The following is a 21,499-nucleotide window of genomic DNA, read 5'->3' on the forward strand; positions in this document are numbered from 1 at the left end:
CTTTGACCCAGCAATACCACTTTTGGGTCTTTTTCCCAAAGAGATCATGGAAAAGGGAAAAGGACCCACATGTACAAAAATATTTATAGCTGTTCTTCATGTGGTGGCAAGAAATTGGAAGTTGAGGGAATGCCCATCAATTGGGGAATGGCTAGACAAGTTGTGGTATATGAATGTAATGGAATACTATTGTGCTGTAAGAAACGATGAGCAGGAGGAGTTCAGAGAAACCTGGAGGGTCTTTTGTGGGCTGATGATGAGTGAGATGAGCAGAACCAGAAGAACATTGTACACAGTATCATTAACATTGTGTGTTGATCTACTGTGATGGATTAGATTCTTCTCACCAATGCAGTGGTACAGAAGAGTTCCAGGGGACTCATGATGGAAGAGGATCTCCAAATCCAGGAAAACAAAAGAACTGTGGAGTATAGATGCTGATTCAACCATACTATTTCTTTTTGTTTTTGGTGCTGTTTCTGTTCTATTTTGAGGTTTTTCCTCATTGCTATGATTTTTCTCTTATAACATGACTAATGCAGAAATATGTTTAATGTTATTTTATATATATATATATATATATAAAAAACCTATATCAGATTATCTATCTATCTATCTATCTATCTATCTATCTATCTATCTATCTGTATATAAAACCTATATCAGATTACCTGCTGTCTAGGGGAGGGGAGGGAGAGGGGAGGGAGGGAGAGAAATCTGAAATTGGAAAGCTTGTATAAACAAAAGTTGAGAACTATCTTTACATTTAACTGAATAAAACAAAATACTTTTATCAGAAAAAAATATAAATAAATAAATAAAAGGTATTGAGACATTAAAAAAAAGAATTATTTTGCTCGGAGCATTGGGATTAAGTGACTTGCCAAAGATACCCAGCATGTGTCACATGTGGGGCTTGTTGAACCCAAGGCCTCCCCATCCCCAAATGTGATCTCTCTTCCCTATGCCATTTGTGAGAAGAATAATAGTATTTTAAGGGATCCAGGCATTGTCTAAGACTATACCTAAATTGCAGAAAAGATGCCAGTCTCCTTACACTGGTAAAATCACGGGTCCAGCCCCTAATGCTATTATAGATAAGAATTGTTTTAGAGGCAGCTAGGTGGTGCAGTGGATAAAGCAACAGCCCTGGATTCAGGAGCACCTGAGTTCAAATTTGGCTTCAGACATTTGACACTTACTAGCTGTGTGACCCTGGGTAAGTCACTTAACCCTCATTGCCCCGCCCACCCCCCCAATTGTTTTAAAGAAATATGTGATTCCAGTTTGGTAAATCATATTTACTTTCTTTATTCTTGTTGCAGGTTTCATTTCTCAGGGCCCTGTGGTACCACTATCCCTGAAGCACTTGCCTGCCATGAATCTGAAAAAGTTTGTTGATTATTTGTAAGCATGAGAAAAAAAATTATTCATAAGTACCAGGTTACAAATAGTTAAACCAAAAGGGAGGTGGGGAGAAGGTAGGGGAAAACAGAGAATGGTCTCCTGCCCTCAGAAAGGGGGAATGTAACCAATCAGTGTTCAGGTAGTCAGTCACAATGCTGATATCAAACACTGACCAGCAAATTATCCATTGCCTTTGTGTTACACTGAAACCTGATTCCCAAATGATTATTCCATGTTTTATAGTTGTAGTAAAAACTATTTTCAGCTAAAAAAATTTATAACATTTATCTATAATTCTAATAGTATTTTTTTGTTTCTTATGTGAGCATATGAATTTGCTCTTTTTGGGGGGCAGGGGCTAAAGCATTGCCTTTCCTTGGTTCTGATGTTTACAAAAATACTTTAGCAAAAAATAAATTAACTGTAAATTATTGTATAAAGAGGTCGACCCAAGATATTTCTCTGTTGGTATACTTTATTGTTATTTTTTTCTGTTAATTACTTTATGAGTATGGTACATGTTATTTATGTTTGGTTTATTCATGTTTTGTTTATCTTAGCATTGCCCATCCTCTCAGCCTTTTTTTTTTCAGGCCTTTTCATAGTCTAATAGACTAATTACATAGTCATCCTTGACTCTTACATTCAGCCATTTCCCACATCCTGTGGTCTATTTCCATAGCACCTGTGGAGGGGGTTTCCACACTGGGTATGAAAGTATCCCCAAGATTAATATGTCCTTTTTTTCCCCTTCACTTTGGGGTTACTTCCAAACCTGCTGCCTTCCTTTATGGTACTTAAAAAAATAAGGCTATCAATCTTAAGGGGGGGAAATTGTCTAGGTGATATTTACCTTAAAAACTTTTACATAATTTAATTCTTATTTTTCCTTAAAACATATTCTACAGGGGGCGGCTAGGTGGCACAGTGGATAAAGCACCGGCCCTGGATTCAGGAGTACCTGAGTTCAAATTCGGCCTCTGACACTTGACACTTACTAGCTGTGTGACCCTGGGCAAGTCACTTAACCTCCATTACCCCGCCAAAAAAAAAAAAAACAAACCATATTCTACAGCAGTACCCCCAGACTCACTATTTCAGAACAGGGTGTGTTCCTAGAATTACCCAACGTCCCAGGAGTTCTCTCCTGCAATCTTAAAAATCAGCCTCCAAACTCCTTAATGATTAATCTCTAAAACTCTAAAATCTACTAAAATATTTTTTAGCAGTTCTACAAACTTTGATTATCTGACTTTATTTCTGTAATTCCACCATGGAAAAGGCTGAAATGATAGAGAAAAAAAGTGTTTTGCAGGATTATTTCCCCTCATAACTTAATCTCCTAAAAAAAGCCTAAAGTGGGAGTTAGTCCTGCTTCCTAGAACAATTGCCTTAAGTATGAAACTTCCTTGGTCTACCTCAGTATTTTAAACTCTTTGGCTGCAGCCTTTTAGTAGTTTTTCTGGCTGGCTGCATTTTCCCTTTTAGAAATCTTCCAACATAATAGAATGTACAAACAATACAAACGTGACACAAGAGAAAGATTTTCCTACATTTTACAAAGACACAAAAACAGAGATGAAACAATAAGACAGATAAATGGACAAAATATAAAAAAGAAATCCATTGTAGAGGGAGGTGGGCACTTAAAGCTATTCAGCAAAGCCAAAAGTTCATCTGACCAGAATAAGATTTTTCAGTTGACTAGTCTTGATTTCTTTAATTTTGCAATAATATGATAAGAGCTGAATTAGAACCTACACAAATTATTAGTTAAATCTCTTACAAGTTTATGTCAGAAAAAAAGTTTATGTCAGATGTCACATAATTCCATTTAAAGGAATAAGCTGAAGTATTGGCCTCAGGCTCCTTCTTGATTTTAAAAGGGAACTGGTATATTGGGGCCATCACCTTGAGGACCTCCAACTGGATGAATCTTTCCCAAGGAAGAGTGGATAAATGTTTTCTGGGAGAGGCAGCTTGGTCTTATAAGCATGCATATCTCTGATCTACAGTTTTAACTGAGTGATACAGTTTTGATTATCCAGGAAAAGAGTTTGGACATTGCTTTGCAGGACACAGATTTGGTTTTCTGCATTTCTTTTCACTCCTCAGTTTGTTTGATGTTTCTTTAACAGAAGCTGAATTACTTTCAGCTTTTCATTTGGTGGGTTCCAGTAGCCATTTATTAACAGCATCCCACTCAAGATATTAAATTTTCTTGCCAGCTTCATCAAAACATTTCTTAAGGTAATTTATTTTATCCCAATCAAAGTACCCCGTCAGCCAACAATCATGTGCCATTTTTAGTCAATTTCTGCTAGTTGATTAAATATCTGCAGATTTCAGGCCCAAAACATGAGACCTTTGGCCAGCCCCTGTCCCCTTTAAAGAGGGTGGCTTCAGCTTCTTTGGAGGTTTGGTTCCTTATGGGAATTGACCAAGATCTTACTTTATTTTGGAATCTTTTCTTCACCAAGTAATGTAGACTACCTAAATTAAAAACTGGGGCTTTAATCATTTCCCAACCCCGATTAATCTGTTGGGATTCATCAGTCCCACCCATGGAACCTTCACTGGTCTCCACCCATGACCATAAATTCCTGAGCCCCTTAGGCCTCAGAAGTTGATCAGTGCTATCCCTGCCAGGCCTTTACAAACTCTGGTGTCCTCCAATATCCAAACCCCTTTTTCTCCCAATAAATGAACTCAAAAAGAGATGGAGCTTCAGGATTACAGCCAAGGGCACTTACCAGACCCCCTGAGGGGGAGATGGCAGGCTAGACATTTAAAGGGTCTGGGCTGGTATCCAAATGCCTGGATCACCCCTCCAGTGTCATGAAGAAGTACCTCACCATGATGAATTCTACTTCTGACACCAGAATGTGGGCCACCAAGTAATAGAGCCCAAGACCTAGAAGAAGTAGGAGCAATTTATCCTCAAAAACCATAATGGGGAGGTTCAGGGAGGGGTTAGGGTAAAGACTGGCCAGTCTTTCCCAGGAATGGGGGGAGGAGGGAGACACAGAAGCATAATGTTTTGCAGAAACAGATGACCAGAAGGCTGGTTTGGGCCAGTTTGGGGGCCACAGATCAGCAAGTTCAGCCAGTGATCACCAGCAAAGGTGCGTGGGAGTGAGCTAGATTTTGGCTCACTGCAGGCTCTTGGTTGGCTCCTTTCAGCAAATAGGCTTACTCTGTGTCCAGTGCACTTGCCTGTTAGGCTAACTCAGAAAATAGACATATTAATCTCAGGGGTACTCTCACAGGAGGTACCTTATACTGATGAAGCTCTAGGTGAAGTAGTAAATAAAGTGCTAGCTTTGGAGTCAGGAAGACCTGAGTTCCACTCCTGCCTGAGGTATGACCCTGGACATGTCACTTAATCTCTTTCATATTCAGTTTCCTCATCTATAAAAGGAGGCCGAAGGCCAAATCTTCCCCATGCCTGACCTATCCCAAGAGAAAGTTCCTCCACCCTGGTGATGAGTCTTTACCAGGATTGTATCCCTGGGATTTTCTCCTCACTATTCACTTGGAAAGAAGATCTGAATTCTCTGTATGCAGCCCATGTTTATTCCTTTATTAAATGTTTAAATCCCTATGAAAACCGTTTGCTGTAGTAAAAATTCTCTAGGTAGGATCCCTAGCATAATCACAAATAAAGTTCAGATGATTTTAGAAGTACCTGGTTGCTTTGGTTAGGGGACCCAGTCAACTGGAGAAACTTTTCCAAATAACCCACAGTGAAGGAAGTAGCAGAATGAAAAGTAGGCTACAAGTCAGAAATATGACATTGCATTAACAAAATCTAATATCAATTAGATTACATTTTATTCTAGCTGAACTGAAAGACCAAAAAACCTTCAGGAATAGGTAACAATGTCAGAACCTTTGAAAGTATGTATAGACCTATAGTTTTATTACTGTCCAAATGATAGGGATTCATTTTTCAGTGCATGAGGGGTTTTGGGTATTTTTGCATGGATGGGTTCATATATCAGCATATGGGTAGTATAGTATTAACAATAGGTACTAGTAAATATTTCTATATTCTACTAACAAAATATTACATTAAATGACATTAAAATCCTTCTCTTTGAAAGCACTTCAGGAATTTAACTAGAAAATGTGGAATCTTTTCTTTTTTTATCTTTTATCTTTAAAAAATTTTTTTCTGATAAAAACCCAGCCTGACCAAAATGAATGATTTAGCACAGATTAACTTTTAACTCTGCCCTGGAGTAGGGGGGAGGTTATGTTTTGAGCTGAGGTCCTAAAGTCAATTTATCCAATAAATGGTTTTAAAGTACCTACTATGTGCTGTTCTTTGGATACAAAAAAAAGGAAAAAGTCCCTACCCTCAAGTAGCTTACATTCTGATGAGAGATGACAACATTCCAGAAAGTTGAAAAGGTGGGAGGAGAGATAAGGGAGAGGGAAAGTACCTAGGAAGGGAGGATAACCAAGGTGGGAAATGGAAGAGTTGGCTGGCTTGGACTTCCTCCTTAAAACAGAGGTTCTGAGAGGAGCTCTCTATCTCCAATCAAAGGGAAGAGGCCCAGGAGCAGAAGGTACTGATGAGGCATGAAATTCAGTAAAACTCTGTGTGTGTGTGTGTGTGTGTGTGTGTGTGTGTGTGTGTGTGTGTGTGTGTGCGTGCGCGCATGTGCAAGCTGGTTTTTTGTTTGTTTTAGTGAGGCAATTGGGGTTAAGTGACTTGCCCAGGGTCACACAGCTAGTAAGTGTTAAGTGTCTGAGGCCAGATTTGAACTCAGGTACTCCTGACTCCAGGGTCGGTGCTCTATCCACTGCGCCACCTAGCTGCCCCTAAATTCAGTATAACTTTTGACAGTTGTTTTCCATGTAAAAGGTGCCATTGCTGGGATTTCAAAGACAAAAAAGATATGTAAACAAGTAAATTAAAAATATTATAAAATAAAAGAGTAATTTCAAAAGGAAGAGAGTACAAATAAATGAGGGGAAGAAAACATCAGATATAAGTGGCACTTGATCTGTTTTGAGAAGCTAGGATTCTACAGGGTGGGCCAAAAGTTATGAAGGAGTTTCAATATTTAATAACTCCTTTATTTTTTGTTTTAAATTCACCATATCATAGCATCATATACAGTATATAGGAAATGAATTTATATTATGTCTGAAAAATCAAACCTCACAAATGGTGAAAAATAAAGAAAAAATAATTTTCAAAAAGTTTATTAAAACATCATGACTTTTGGTCTGCCCTATACAAGGTATAGGTGAGGAGAAAGTCATTCCAGGAATAAGAGACTACTTGTTACAAAGGAAAGGAGGGAGGAAACCAAACTGTGCCATGTGGGGATTTCTGATTAGAAAAGTGAGTGCCTGAAGGAGAAGCAGAAATTAGTCTGGGAAAGTGGATGAGAAGGGAGAGCAGAGCTTTCAGTTTCTGAGAATTTTCTGTTTTATTGTTGGGGCAATAAAAAAGTTATTTGGGGGGGGGAGTAACATCCTCATGCCTTGGGAAGCTATGTGGAAGATAAATAAGAGAGGGAAGAGACTGAAAGCAGGGATCCCAGGTAAGGGGTTACTTCCACTGTCCAAATCAGAGATAATGAAGGCCAGCACTATGGAGGAAGCTGTGTGAGGGGAGAGGACACTTGTGGGAGAGAGATCTTTTTTTTTTTTTTTTTTTTTTTTTTTTCCTTTTTTTTTTTTTTTAGTGAGGCAATTGGGGTTAAGTGACTTGCCCAGGGTCACACAGCTAGTAAGTGTTAAGTGTCTAAGGCCGAATTTGAACTCAGGTACTCCTGACTCCAGGGCCGGTGCTCTATCCACTGCGCCACCTAGCTGCCCCAGGAGAGAGATCTTGGAGAGGTAAAAGACAAAACACTTGGCAGTGGATTTGATGTGGGGAGGTGAGGAAAGAGTTGAGAAGGATTCATCCTGGGAAATTTGGATGACTGGAAGGATGGTGAGGGGTGGTCCTCTAGAGAGAGGAAAGTAAATTTGGAGAAGGATTGAATGGGGGAGGAGAGGGAGAGATTTAATAATAATAGCCAACAGGTATATATTGCCAACAATGTGGCAAGTGGGATAATTATCTTCATTTTACAGATGAGGAAGTTGAGGCAAACAGAGGTTAAATGACTTGCCCAGGGTCACACAGATAGTAGGCATAGGAGATGAGATTTAAACTCAGGTCGTCCTGCCTCTAGGCCCAGTGCTCTAACCATGTACCATCTAGTCCGAATATAATAAATTCTTGTGTTGCACGCCTTGAGTTTGGGGCATCAGTCAGTGGGGCATCCAATCAATCCACAAGCATCTATTAAGTACCTACTATGTGCTAGGCTATGCGAATCACTGGGGATACAAAAAGAGGCAGAAGACAGCCCCTGCCTTTAAAGACCGTAGGATCTAACAGGAGACAATAGATAGGATAAATAGGAAATTTACACAGGATTAATAGGAAATGGGAAAAAATTAACGTGGGCTGGAGCACGGGAGCTTCTTTGTAACAGAAGGATGTGGACTCCGGGGTCCATATGTTACAACAGGGCAGTTTTTCACATTTTGAAAAACATTAAAAATCTAAAACTTCATGCAAGCTCAAGAGCTCTACAAAAAGGAGCAGCACCATAGTTTGCCGACTCCTGCCCGGTTTAGCTACACTGGAATCAGATTAACCAACAGGATCATAAAACTGGGTTGGGGTGGGAAGGGCGAGTAAATTGCAGAGGAGCGCGTGTGCCAATTCCGGTGGGCGCCGGGACCTCCAGACCTGTTGGTGGCAGCATCGAGCCCCGCTCGTCTTCACGTCACGTGGCTTCCTCTTTAGACTACTCGCGTCACTTCCGGGTCACGGGGCTGGAGGTAGAGAGGAAGATGGTGAACTTACGGCCGCGGGCGCCTTCCCGCACGTTGTCGGCCAGGACAGTCGTGGACCGGGGCAACGAGGAAGAAGACTCGGAGGAAGAAGAGTCGGGAGAGGAAGAGCCGGACCTGGAGTTCCCCGATGGTGGCCCAGCAGCCGGAAGGGTGGAGGAGGAGGAAGAGGAGGAGGAAGATGAAGCCCCAGAAGAGGTGACGTTCGCCAGCGCCCAAGCGGAGGCCAAAGAAGACGAGCGGCGCCTGCGGGACTCTTTGCGCAGGTAACTCTCGAAAGGCGCGAGGAGGGGAGGGGGCGGCGCGCGGGCCCCCTCGTGCGCCCCCCGCGCGGCTTCACCTCTCCGGGCCTTTCTCCCCAGGGACAAAGAGCTCCTGAAGGAGAAGAGGAAGCGGCGGGAGGAGCTGTTCGCGGAGCAGAAGGTCTGAGGGCTCGGGAGAAGGAAAGTCTGGCGGCCGGGGGGAGGGTCCTGGGCTCCATCTCTTTTGCGGCTTGATCCCTGCCCCAGCCCTGGCTCTTTGCATCCCTCGATAGCGATGTGTGCCAGCCCCCGGTCTTAGGTCCCTTCCCCATGACCCAGGTGGCCAAGTCCCGTAAAGGAGGGAATGTGATCTCAGGCGGTGGCGTTTAGGACGGTCTCTCTCCTGGTTGGAAATGTTAGCGGCGGGACCCCCACCCCTGGTGAGCGCTGGCCTTGGAGCTCCGCTTGGAATGCGCTCTTGGTTTCGGGATGCTTGTGAGAATGCAGGCTTTCCTTTCCATCTGGAGGCCCTGTCCCCTACTATGTCCAAATTTGATTGTCATTTTGAGCCTTTCTTAGCAAATAAGAATCCTTTAAAATACACTCTGCCTTCGTGGAAAAGTAGCAGGTATGATCCGTGTACGCTGCTGGGGCAGAGAGTGATTCCTCCATAGACCTTCCTATGTATTTAAAGGAGCAGCTAAAAAGCAGTATCTTTTACCTAAAGTCAGGCCAAGAATATAGATGGGCGGGTGAAAATACCCGGCCGATTGGTTGTTAAGAATCTTTGTTCTCTAGAAATGTAAAACGTTTTTTCGAAACGTTTCAGACATTAAGTACCACGTGGGGGAGGGGAGCAGGTTTTTTGTGAGTGCTTTCTTAAGAACACAGGTTCAGAAGACAAAGTGTTAAAATTTAAGGTAGGCGGAGGCTAGTCCAAACCAAGGTGTATACACTTATTCTAGAAGGTGGTATGGAATCCACCATCCAGAGGTTCTCTGAGAGTTTAGGTGGGGCATTCCTGGAGCTGGTGTAGGAGCTGCTATCTGTGGTAATATTCATCTGTTATTTTGCTTTCACGAGTCATAGATCTAAAGCTTTAAGTGATTGGACAGATAACCTAGACCAAAGCCTAGATTTTCCAGATGAAGAAATTAATATGCGGTGATTTGCCCTGTCACGCAGGTCATAAGGAATGAGTTGGGATTTGAACTAAGGTCCTCTGATTCCCAGTCCCACTGCCATTCGTTGTAGTCCTTTGACTAATGCATATTGCTAAATATCTCTGGTAGTAATTTTAAATGCCTTTTTTTTCCTCCAAGAAAAGAAAACTACTTCCAGCCACTCTTCTAGAGGAGTTAACTGCAGCTCCCCAGACTAAGTAAGAAATGGGTTTTGCTGACTTGGATTATAAAAATGTCTGGGGTTTTTCTCATATTTCAGTTCTTGAAATGGAATCGGCAATTTTACTCCTCTGTGGTACAACTTTGTAATTAAGGAATACAGGATAACTTGTCATCAAAAAGCTCCTATGACTTCAAATATTTTAATCTAATAGGGTAAGGGAGATAAAAGTACCTCTTCATTTCTTTTCAGAACAGAAAGTACTTCTAAGTTAAACCTTTTCTCTTCTTTATTTCTCTAATTGAATTATACATACTTATACATATTTAAAATGAGAGAAGATACTCTATAAGTATTTGATATTCTGCTGTGTTAACTTTCTTAATGTGAGGAGTCTTGATTTGCATAATCCTAATGTTCTCATATTTCAGAAGCTTGCCCCTTAAGTTATTCCTGTTTAATCTACTTATGTACTGACTTAGTGTAAGGAAAATTGATAGGCCTCAAAAACAGATCTGACCTATACATATCTTCAGTAGATCCTATCACTTCTGGGAAAATATAAAACCTTTAACCTTGCATCTGATGCCCTCTGTGGTTTTCACCTCCTTCTCCAGCCTTACACTCATCACTATACCTTTCTTCATTTTAATCAGACTGGCTTCTTCTTACTTAGACACTCCATCCACTACATTTGCACAGGTGGCCCTCCATATCTGGAAATGCCCTTCTTCCTCACCTCCCCCTTTAGAATCCCTAGCTTTCTTCAAAGCACTCCTAATGAAACTTTTTTCTTCTCCTGAGTTGTTTTCTCATTACTTTCTGCATACTTTGTACATGTCATTTTAGCTTGTTTTTGCATGCTTAGTCAGGTTTGGAAGGACCTTGGAGTCAAAGCCTTTTCCAAAACTGGTTGAGCATCTAAGCCTCTGACAATTTTGTTGTGTCATTAGTAGAAAACATGAAAAATTTAAAGATTTTTGCCGATAGCAAAAGCCAATTCTAATCAATTGTTTTTCCTTTTTATTAGAATAAATGAATCATTACCCAGACTGCAAAAAGGTATGAAATATTGTGATTATAATGTATCACGTATCACTTCTAAGCTATATATAAACATAAGGTTGCATTTAAAAATTCAGTTTTCTTATCTGTACTTGAGTGTGGTAGGAGAGGACTATTAGCAAATCAGATAATCTATAGCCTCTTTTATAATGTAGTTAGCTGGAGGAAGGGAACATTCCCTATTCATGCAATTAACAATCTGGATTCAGTTAGCTATTTAGCTAGAAATAAGAATTGTGGATACCAAAGGGTTTTCATACACATGGGAAATAGAAGTCGTTTGCTGAATTTTGTAGGAAAAGCAACTAGGTGGCACAATAGATAAGAACCTTGGGTCTAGAATAAGGAAGACCTGAGTTCAAATCCAGTTAAGTGAACTGGGCAATTCACTTAAACACCTACCTTGAAGGACTGAAGATGAAAGATTTATTTAGCAACAGTACCTGGCACATAGTAGGTGTTGAATAAATGTGTTTCCTTCTACCTTCTCCCCAGGTAACACAGAAAATGAGAACAAAGGAAAAAGAGAAGAAAAAAAGTTCCCTACACGGTAATAAACTGTTGTACTGAGGGTAATGAAGGGTGGCTTTTGGAGGACAAGTAAATTCTTGGAGTGATTATCCAAGTGAGATTAGTTTTAGGAAAATATAAGTTAATATTTTACAATAGAAGTAGACTTCCAAAACGAGATCCATTGTGTAGTGATTTTTGTTGTTTGAGCTGTTGAAAGTTGTAGAACTTTGAAATATTCAACAAAAATAATTTAAGTACTTAAGCATTGGATGAAAATTTTAAAACAGTTGCTGTGTGACCCTGGGCAAGTCACTTATTGATGAGGAAACTGAGGTAAACAGGTAAACTCACTTACCTCCCAGGGTGGTTTTGAGGATCAAATTGTAATAATTGTCAAGTCTTTAGCAAGTGCCTGGCACATAGTAAACACCAGGTTAATGTTAGCTATTATTGATCATCTAACATGAATTTTGCTTCATTCATTTAAACCTTTTGGTCACCAGAGTGAAGAAGAGGTATGTGGCCTGTAGATTAAAGGACCAAGATCTGATAGACTTAAGGCAGCAAGCAGCCAAAGGCTTTATACAGAAGTATTTATATGGTCGAGGAAGCAACAGAACTACTGGTAACTTGATTTCATATTTATTATTTATTTGCCTAATTAACTTTTGACCAAGTAACAGGAAGTATTCAATCTTTCTTTTTTTCTTTCAGTAAACAAATTTCTTTCCCTTGACAACAAGAGATTGCCAGTTAAAAAACCTGCCATGCAATTTGTGAATAATAATTGGGGTAAGTTTATAATTTGGGTTTTTTTTCTTCCTTTGGCTGCTTACTGTAAGCATTAGTAATAACAGGCACGGTTAGTTAACTTTTTTACAGAAAGTGAGACAATTTTTTTTTTAAGAAAACAGCCTTGGAAAGGCCTTGAAAAAAGGCCCAAATTGTAAGTAGTACAAGGTCTATGATTTTGACCATATTGGGCAAATCATATTGTCAAAGCATTGTCTGAGGCTCAGAGATGTTACTTAACTTAGTCATTGTCTTAGATGGGCTTTCTGAGTTCAGGTCTAGCACTTTGTCCACTAACATCAGTTTGATTAGCAATTACAAAATCACTTTTACCAAGTATGTTTTGCAGGCCTGATATATTCACATAGTGCACCATTCTTCTGCCCTAAGTAGTAGATGATTTAGTTTAATGCTACAGTTTTTAAAATGAACTTGATTTTCATATTGCCATGAGAATTGCTTAAATGTTACATTTGTTTCTTTTAGGAGCAGAAAGAAAACAAAGTGCTAAGAAGTTCAAAAAACAGTGGATGCATAAAAAGAAGATAGCTTCCAGAAAACCAAATATTATTTAAATTCCCCTGTTAAAAAATCATGCAGAATTAAACCTGTTGTTTTTAGAATTTGTGTCATTCTGAAATCATGGGAATTGAGGGCCCCTTTTATGAAGGACAGATTTATTGGAAATTAATAGCTGTTAATGACTAGCAGGAAAGTAAGCTCTTTTCTCAGTATTGGCTTCAGCTATCTTTATTGTCGTTAATTGTCTACTACTTGGGAATATCATTGTCCAGTACAGATCTACGGAACTCAGACCACACAAAAACATCATGGTTTATAAAATGAGATTTTTAGGCAGAAGGACGATTTGAGGCCATTAAGTCCCTTCATTTTGCAAATAAGGAAACTGAGTCTCAAGGCCCAGGGTCACACAATGTCTCATTTCAAAAGGAACTGGAAATAACCAATACTACAAATGTGTTCTTGGTCTGACAGGCTTCAGTAATGCCCATCTTCCTGAGGAATGAATTTCCCATTTCCCTGTACCACTGACTTGTTCCTTTTCCCCCTTCAAGCATGGAACATACTGTGAAGCAGGCTAATGATTAAAAGTTTTATAATTTAAAATTCATACAACTCTAATATCTGTAGAAGTAAATTTTAATGGCTGGTTAATTATGTCACTACATTTTTATTGCAATATAGTACTCATTTAAGCACTTAAAAATGGAAGGTGTACAAAGATTAAATTAAGACACTGTAAATTGACTAAATATTTGGTTTTTTATATAAATAAAGGTCGTAACCACACTGTTGACATGTAATACTGTTATAATACAACAGTTAAACTTGTGAGTCTACAACAGAAGTTGTCTGCAGTTAAACAGGAAACAAAGTTGAAAAAGACCATGTTAAAACAAAACTACTGGGACTAACAGGTTGGGATTGTAAGTAGCAACAAACATATTCACTCAGCTCCTGAGTATTTCAAGTTTTACAGTACACATTAAAAATGATTTCTTCCATCAACACTATAAATCCAAACTGTCAGGTGTTTATGCACTTTGCAAATTACACTGATTGATTGCTAATAATTTGGGGGGGGGTGGGGGGTTGGAAAGTCTCCCAATTTGAAGTTTACATCACCCACATGCTAACACAAACACAACTTGTTCTAAAGTTCCTTCCCCCACCCCCCTCCCAACCCAAAGAAGCAGGATTTTGGGGTTTTTTTAGATAATTGTTTTAGAGGATTTTTAATGATCAAATTTGAATATCTGAAATTCAGCAATATTTGAACTCTTAGACAACTAAGAGGTTAAAGATGGAAAATAATTTCTCCTAACACTAAGTTAGAAAATCATTTGCATCATGCTGTAAACTAGGAAGCAATGTAAAGCGACAAAGACCTGTCCCCAGTACATAATTTTAAAAAATCTAAATTTCAAATCGGCAGAGCTGGTCTACTTCCATGTTGACTATATGCCACAATATAAGTCTGAGCTCTTGAATGCATAGCTAATGAAGATAATCTTCCACTGTGGCAAATGCACAGGATCCGATTCCTGATCGGGCCATCAGTCCTAGACATTGTGTGGCTTGTCCCATTGCTAGGGCAAGTGGAGGTTGCTTTGGCAGATTGTGAGTCTCTGGGGAAAAAAGAAAATTCAATATGAAAACTGCAATTAAGAACTTTTAAAAAGATGATGTTTAAAACGACCAGCCCTGGATTCAGGAGGACTTCAGGAGGACTTGAGTTCAATTCCAGCCTCAGACACTTGACATGAGCTGTATGACCTTGAGCAAATCACTTCACCCCCCCCAAGGACGTTTAACCAATAAATGTCTCATATTATTGCAAAAGCATTTATTAAAGCATAAAACAGCAATTGTGCTAGTCACTGGGAATAGTGAGGAGGCAAACAGTTCAGGCATATGAGATAGCCCAAGTAAAGGCAAAGAGTTTCTGGATATGTTCACTGGTTTGATCTTAATGTATTAATATAAATTGTCCACAAATGAGAATACTTAACCTTGAATAACAAGGCTATTTATTTCTCAGTCATTGTAGGTACATACTACCAATTCAATAAGAATGTATTAATGGCTAAGTAAGCCTACAAGACATTCAAATGTGGCATCTGAGAACATAATTTGTTGTCATTATTCAAGTATGCTCCAATTTAAACATACATCTTCCTTGTAAAGCATAAATTTCTGGGAAGCCTTTTCTTTTTCCACTTAAGCTTTCCTAACCAAACTCAAACACAAGTCAAAATGAGGTCAAATTTTTGGTGTCTCATCCTTCTTACATCTCTACCTAACAGAACCATCTGAGAAGATGTAAATACAGCTATTCAAACTGATCAATGCAATGACCTACCATGATTGTAGGAATGATGATGAAACATGCTCTATATCCACCTCCTTACAGAGACGTAATTGATTCAAATACAAAATGAGACATTTGGACGTGGCCAAATTACAGGATCTGTAATTGGCCCTCTTTATGATTTTACTTGATCTCCTTAGTTCCCATTGATTCCATTATAATCTCCATACAAATGACAGAGCTAGCTAGGTGATATAGTAGGCCTGACATCAGGAGGGGGAGTTCAAATCTGGCCTCAGAAGTTTATACTCTGACCCTGGCTAAGCCACTTAACCCGCTTGCCTCAGTTTCCTCATCTGTAAAATGAGGATAATACTAGCACCTCCAAGGGTTATTGTGAGGATCAAATGAGATCATATTTGTAAAGCACCTAGAGCACAGTGCATGGAACATGGAAGGTGCTGTGACAGTTATTAAATGATTCTCTTCTATTTGTCCAGCCCTAACCTCTCTCCTGACCTCCAGACACATCACCAGCTGACTTCTAGACATACTGTTCTAAATACCCCACAAGCATCAAATTCAACATGTTCAAAGGCAGAGCTTATTATTTGACCTCCACACCCACAACATATTCCCTCTTCTAAACTTAATTAGAACTGTATCCTGTTACAAATGAGAGCACTAACATCTTCCAAGTCACCCAATGCCATTCTCTACTCCTTACTTGCACTCACCCCACATGCCCAGTCTTGCTAAATCTTGTCATTTCTACCTTAACATCTCATGTTCTTTTGTTTCCACTCAGTCACAACTGGTGCAGACCCTCATCACACTTCATGTTTGGACTATTACAATAACCACCTGGTTGGTCTTTCCACCCCAGTCCATTCTCAGAGGTCAAAATGATCTTCCTAAAGCATAGGTTTGACCATCACCATCCCCACTAACACCTCCCCACTCACTCCCTATTCCCAATTAATAAGCTCTAATGACTCCCTATTTACCTTCAGAATCAACTATAAAACCTTGTTTGGTTTTTTAAGCCCTTCACATTCTGGTCCCTTCCTACTTTGTCTTCTCAATACATTATTCTCTTTCACATACTCTACAATCTGGCAACACTGGCCTTTCTATTCCTTGAATACAATGTTTATCCCTAGCTCCCTCTTTTTTCATAGACTGCCTGGTCCCACACCTGTAAGGCTCCTCTTCCTCCTCCCCTCTACATCCTGATTTCCCTGGCTTCCTCTAATATTCATCTCAAACTCCACTTACTCAGAAAGAAAGGCTCTTCTCAGTTGCTGAGTTGTCATTCCCCCACCTGCTACTAACTTCCCTTTGAGATTAGCAGAGAGAGCATGCTCCAGCAAGACAGCACTTACAGGTACACTTGTCAATATTGTCTCCTTCATTTCAATGTAAACTCTTCGAGTCTCCTTGCTTTCTTTGTATCTTGCCTACTTTGCTCGCTTATGTATGTGTGTATATCTGTGTATATATGTATATATGTGCCCTTAAATTCTTCATAAGTAACTTTAACAATGTCACTGTAAAAAAGCTGAAGTACACAGAGGTACACTGTACAATACTTTAAAAAAAATAAGTATTTTTTATAATCTTTATTTCATCTACTCTAGGATTGAGGTGGAAGCATGACTGAAGGGCAAATTCAAAGACTAGGTCAACACATGTAATTTTCTAACAGTGTTAGTGGTTGTTTTTTTTTTAAGTTCTTATTCAGTCATGTCCAACTTTTCATGACCCCATTTGAGATTTTCTTGGCAAAGATACTGGAGTCGTTTGCCATTTCCTTCTCTAGCTCATTTTAGATAAGAAAACTGAGGTAAACAGGGTTAAGAGACTGCCCAGGGTCACACAACTAATAAGTATCTTCTGAACTCGGGAAGATGGGTCTTGACTCTATCCACTGTGCCACCTAGTTGCATTCCCCTTGCCACTGCCGCTGCCCCCCCCCAGTCCTAAAATGCTAGCTTCCTCTGCACAGAAATTCAAGGGAATCAATTATGTCCTGCTTTTAAATTTTACTTACCTAGTATTGCACTGTTCAGAGCTGAGCACACAGGTTCTCTCTGTATTGGGTCAAGTTGGTTTCCAACTGGACTGCTCCAGGGATCTGAATAAGCAAGCAAACTGAATGCATCCTGTTGAGAAAACAGTAATGAGTTCACTTTTCAACTCCTCTGACTTAAGCTGCTGTGTACTATCAGTCCCAAACTGAAAACCAGCAAAAACCTGTGAGAATACACCAAGATAATTCACATAATCTGAGCTATTCTTCCAATCTCTCTTTCTCTCATACCCACTTACCCAGAAGACAATTTTTATTCTGCACTGTGCTATTGGGGACGCAAAGATATATGCATTTAATGAGCTTACCTGCTAATCAGTAGAATGACAAATATGAAAAAATATAATACAATAAATGCTATAAGGCAACAATTTATTACCAAATAAGTAGAGGTAATAAACAAAGATGAAACATTCAAAGAAATCACTTTGGACCAGGGGACTTCCCAAAGCTGGTGAGACTTTGCCTGGGTTTTAAATGGTAAGTAGAATGTTGACAAATGGGAAATACAAGAGTCCTTTTCTTTGGCCAGTAGGGGAATAGAAGCCATGGGATTCTAGGGATGATACTTGATTGAGGTGGGGTGAGGAACCTCTCAGTTATAAAGCTAAATGGGATTTCTTGATGGCTTTCTTCCTTTTCCCCAATTTTGCCCTTCTTCAAAGGGGAAGGCAGCATATGGCAAGTCAAAGAATACTGGAGCAATGCTCAATCAATTTACAGATGTAAAGCCAAAGCAGGCCATCAAGAGGTTATTTCTTTGAGCTAGACAAGATAGTAACAATTTATCCTGAGGAACAAAAAGGTAAAAAAATCCTAAGGGAAATAATGGGTAAAAAGTAGAAGTTAAAGGTACCTAGTATTAACAGATCTCAAAGTATATTTTAAAGTAGCAATTAGCAAAAGTTGTAGTGGTTAAACAAAACCTGGACGATACATAGTGGCTAGGCTAGTACTAGGGAAAAAGCTTCCTAAATCAAAAAGAATAACTAAGAAAACCAAAGATTAGGTTGGTAGAAATTGAGTTTGGGCCACCTTACACCATACAAACAAAATAAGTTCTAAATGGATAATCAACCTAAATACTAATGGTCATATCATAAAGAGAAAAAGAAAAAAAAAAGAAAGGGAGGAAGTTCTTGGCACATCAATGGCTAAGGGGGAAATTACCAAATATAGATTAAGATAATTGTTTGTCCTTCCTTCTTGAAGAGGACCATGACATGTCATGACGCACTAAATTGGATTTAAGTGAGGAAGGGCTGTGCAAAAGACAACAGCTTCACTTTCTCCTCCAGAGCCATCTGGGTCCAGTGGCAAGATATGTATCAGGAAGACTGGAGATGGATGATTCCAGATGTTTAAGGCAATTGGGGTTAAGTGACTTGCCTAGGATCACACAGCTAGTGTCTGAGGTGAGATTTGAACTCAGGTCCTCCAAACTTTAGGTCCAGTGTTCTAACTACTGTATCATCTAGCTCCACCACGATTAAAATCACACAAAAATTAAAACACTTGCAAAAACAAAATCAAAGCAGATAGTAAAGGGAAAAACTCCTTGAGGGCAGGGGGCTATCTTTTACCTTTTTTTGTACCCCCAGCACTTAGCACAGTGCCTGGCACATAGTAGGCACTTAATAAATATTTATTGAATGAACAGAATTAACTATGCACTGAGAAAACCTTTACATCAAATGTCTCTGATAAAGTTCTGGTATTCAAAATATATAGGAAATTGACAAATACATGAGAAACACTATTCCCAATAAATAGGTCCTCAAAGGAAATGAACACATTTATTTTCCACAAAAAAAGCAAATTATAAACAACCAAAGAAAGTTCCCAAATGACTAATAAGAAAAATAAAAATTGAAACAATTTTGCTTTACAACAAAATACCAGAATGGTATATGCTGGAGTGACTATGGGAAGTCAGGCATAATACACTGTTAGAGCTTCAATTACTCTGGAAAACAATCTATGATTATACCAGAATAATCACAGAACAGTCTATACCCTTTGAGGTCCCATATACACAAATATATTTATGATACTGTTTTTTGCAAAACACACACACAAAAATGGAAACAGTGGGGGACAGTGCTCATCAATTGGGTACAAATTGTGATACATGAGTGTAATGGATTACTGAGTCCATGAGAAATGATGAATATGAAAAATTCAGGGAAACATTAGACTCAAGTCAATATAACAAAGCAAGCAGAACCAGAAGAGTAATCTACATAATGAAGACTATAATATAAAGAAAAATAACTAAAAGATGAGAACTATCAGAATGCTCACCATGCAGTGACCAATCAGGACTTAAGAGGGCTAAGAGCAGAGCATGCCTCTTGCCTCTCAGGAGAGTACTATAAACAGAATAAAAGAGACCAAGCTCACAGAGATTAAATTCCTCTGACTGCAAATCCAGAGTTCTTCCATTATGGTACAATACCACTCTTTGGATCATTTCTCTATAAACCCTTCATATACAGTCACTAAATCCCATCAACTCTTAATTTGAATATTTAATGTATCCATCTAACCCCCCTACCACTCCCAGCTGTTCATTACCTCATGCTTCACTTAATGCAATACCCTGCCTGATAGTCATCTATCCAATTTATCCTTCATACTGTAACAACCTTTTTTTTTTTCCTGGCGATGTTTCCATTCTGTCACTCCCTTGCTTTCACATTTACGGCAGCTTCCTACAATCTAAACCTGGCTTTCAAAGACCTCAATTAAATTAGTCTCATCCTACAAATCTAAGCTCCACTCCATACAGTCTTTTACTCCAAAGAAGGACAAGCCAAGATGAGATACAATGACTGACTGTAATTACCTCCAACTTATCCTGTGGATAGTTTGTTTGTATATAGTGTTTGCATGCAGTCTTCCCCATTAGACTGTGAACTCCCTTGAGAGTAGGGAACTTGTTTTACATTTTCTTGTATCCTTAGGGCTTGGTACATGACAGACACTTAATAAATGTATACTGATATAATTTTTAAAATTTAACTTTTAATCACTCACTATGTGTGAGGGATTAAAAACAAAACAGAAGTGAGATAGCCCCTGGCTTCAAAGAACTTATGTTTGGGGAGGGAGGGGAAGAGAATCCATAATTACGAATAAGTGAACATGATGGTTATATATGAAATAAAAATACAGTGACTGGGGAAGGAGAACACATATAACTGGGAAGAATAAAAAATCCTGTCAAAATACATGGCCCTTGAGGCAGACATTGAAGAAAGTGTTCTCAGAAGTGGAGGCAAGGAAGAGCATTCCAAGCAGGGAGAACAGCCTGCCAAGAGGGTGCGACATAGAATATGTGAAGGAGTAAAATGCATTCATCTTATAAAGCTCTGGAGTCAGAGTGGTAACGATTAAAAATGACAAAGGAGCCTGTATTTTATACTAGAGGTAATGGGGAGTCCTATGGTCAGACTTATACTTGAGTAATACTTACACTGTAGTAAGCAGTTTGGAGTAGGGAACCAAGAAACCACCTGGGAGATTATTGCATGTATAGACTAGAACTGGGATGGTTGGTGTTTGAATGGAAAGAAATTAGCAGAGGCAAGACATGTGGAGGCAGAATTTATAGGACTTGGCAGGGAAGTGATGGATAGCACCTAGATTGTGAACCTAAGTGACTAAAAGAATGGTGGTATCCATAAGAGAAAGATATATTAGGAAGAAGGCTAAGCCTGGGTGTAAAAAGACAGTATTCTCTTTTGGACAAGTTTAGTTTTCAGATGGTGGTGTAGGTTGGGAGCCTCAAGAAAAAGACTGAATATTCAGATATGGGAATAATCTGCAAAGAGATAACAGCTGAATCCATGAGAGCTAATGAGAACATGGAGAAACAATGAAGAGAAGAAAAGGCCCAGCACAGAGCCTTGGGGTACATCTACATACAGAGCACAAAACAGATAATGTTTCTACAAAGGAAACCAAGAAAGACCAGTCAGACAAGTACAAAGAGAACCACTGGGGATTCATAAAACCCCCCTAAAGACAGAGTATCAAGATGGAAGGAGTGTTCAGAAGAGTCAAAGCCTGTAAAAAGAACAAGAAGGATGACTGACAGCACCTGACAACTTATGCAGCATTCTATATTACAGTCTACCTCCCACCCCAGTTTCTCTAAGAAAAGAAGGCAGGCATAATTCTTCAATTAATTAAAATTAAAATTTGTTTGGCTTTATATTAGTGATCTTTTGTTTACATAATTGTAGTCATTGTAACCAGGTTCTGTTTCCTTAACTGTGTATCAAATCACACAGGTCTTCTCATGATTCTTTACCTTTTGTATTTATCATTTTAAGC

At 39.2% G+C, this 21,499-nt stretch overlaps 3 protein-coding genes across 4 annotated transcripts in view; 2 read left to right on the plus strand and 1 right to left on the minus strand.

Annotated features, from left to right (window-relative positions):
- SIRT5 (sirtuin 5) overlaps nt 1-1,847 on the plus strand; it is a 29,463-nt gene extending 27,616 nt beyond the window's left edge. For both annotated transcript variants that reach the window (XM_043979340.1, XM_043979339.1), the window contains exon 9: nt 1,326-1,847. In XM_043979340.1, the coding sequence (XP_043835275.1) occupies nt 1,326-1,401 (76 nt within the window). In that variant the 3' untranslated portion in view covers nt 1,402-1,847. The remainder of the gene's footprint in view (nt 1-1,325) is intronic.
- Nucleotides 1,848-8,240: 6,393 nt separating this feature from the next.
- Nucleotides 8,241-13,544, plus strand: NOL7 (nucleolar protein 7). The gene is made up of 8 exons (XM_043987372.1): nt 8,241-8,543; nt 8,640-8,700; nt 9,842-9,900; nt 10,894-10,925; nt 11,424-11,478; nt 11,945-12,066; nt 12,156-12,233; nt 12,720-13,544. The coding sequence occupies exons 1-8, from the start codon at nt 8,278-8,280 to the stop codon at nt 12,806-12,808; spliced, it is 762 nt and encodes a 253-aa protein (XP_043843307.1). The 5' UTR covers nt 8,241-8,277; the 3' UTR covers nt 12,809-13,544.
- Nucleotides 13,545-13,824: 280 nt separating this feature from the next.
- RANBP9 (RAN binding protein 9) overlaps nt 13,825-21,499 on the minus strand; it is a 90,647-nt gene continuing 82,972 nt past the window's right edge. Inside the window, 2 exon segments of the mRNA XM_043987361.1 lie at nt 13,825-14,383; nt 17,120-17,231. Coding sequence (XP_043843296.1) covers nt 14,253-14,383; nt 17,120-17,231 — 243 coding nt within the window. The 3' untranslated portion in view covers nt 13,825-14,252.

The sequence above is a fragment of the Dromiciops gliroides genome, chromosome 1 (assembly GCF_019393635.1).
Source record: "Dromiciops gliroides isolate mDroGli1 chromosome 1, mDroGli1.pri, whole genome shotgun sequence".
Taxonomy (NCBI): domain Eukaryota; kingdom Metazoa; phylum Chordata; class Mammalia; order Microbiotheria; family Microbiotheriidae; genus Dromiciops; species Dromiciops gliroides.

Excerpts from the sequence above, each read along its gene's own strand:
- NOL7 (XM_043987372.1), top strand. The coding sequence starts at position 8,278 with ATGGTGAACTTACGGCCGCGGGCGCCTTCCCGCACGTTGTCGGCCAGG. Across the intron at positions 9,901-10,893 it reads ACTGCAGCTCCCCAGACTAA|AATAAATGAATCATTACCCA; the intron begins GTAAGAAATGGG and ends CCTTTTTATTAG. Across the intron at positions 12,067-12,155 it reads AGGAAGCAACAGAACTACTG|TAAACAAATTTCTTTCCCTT; the intron begins GTAACTTGATTT and ends TTTTTCTTTCAG.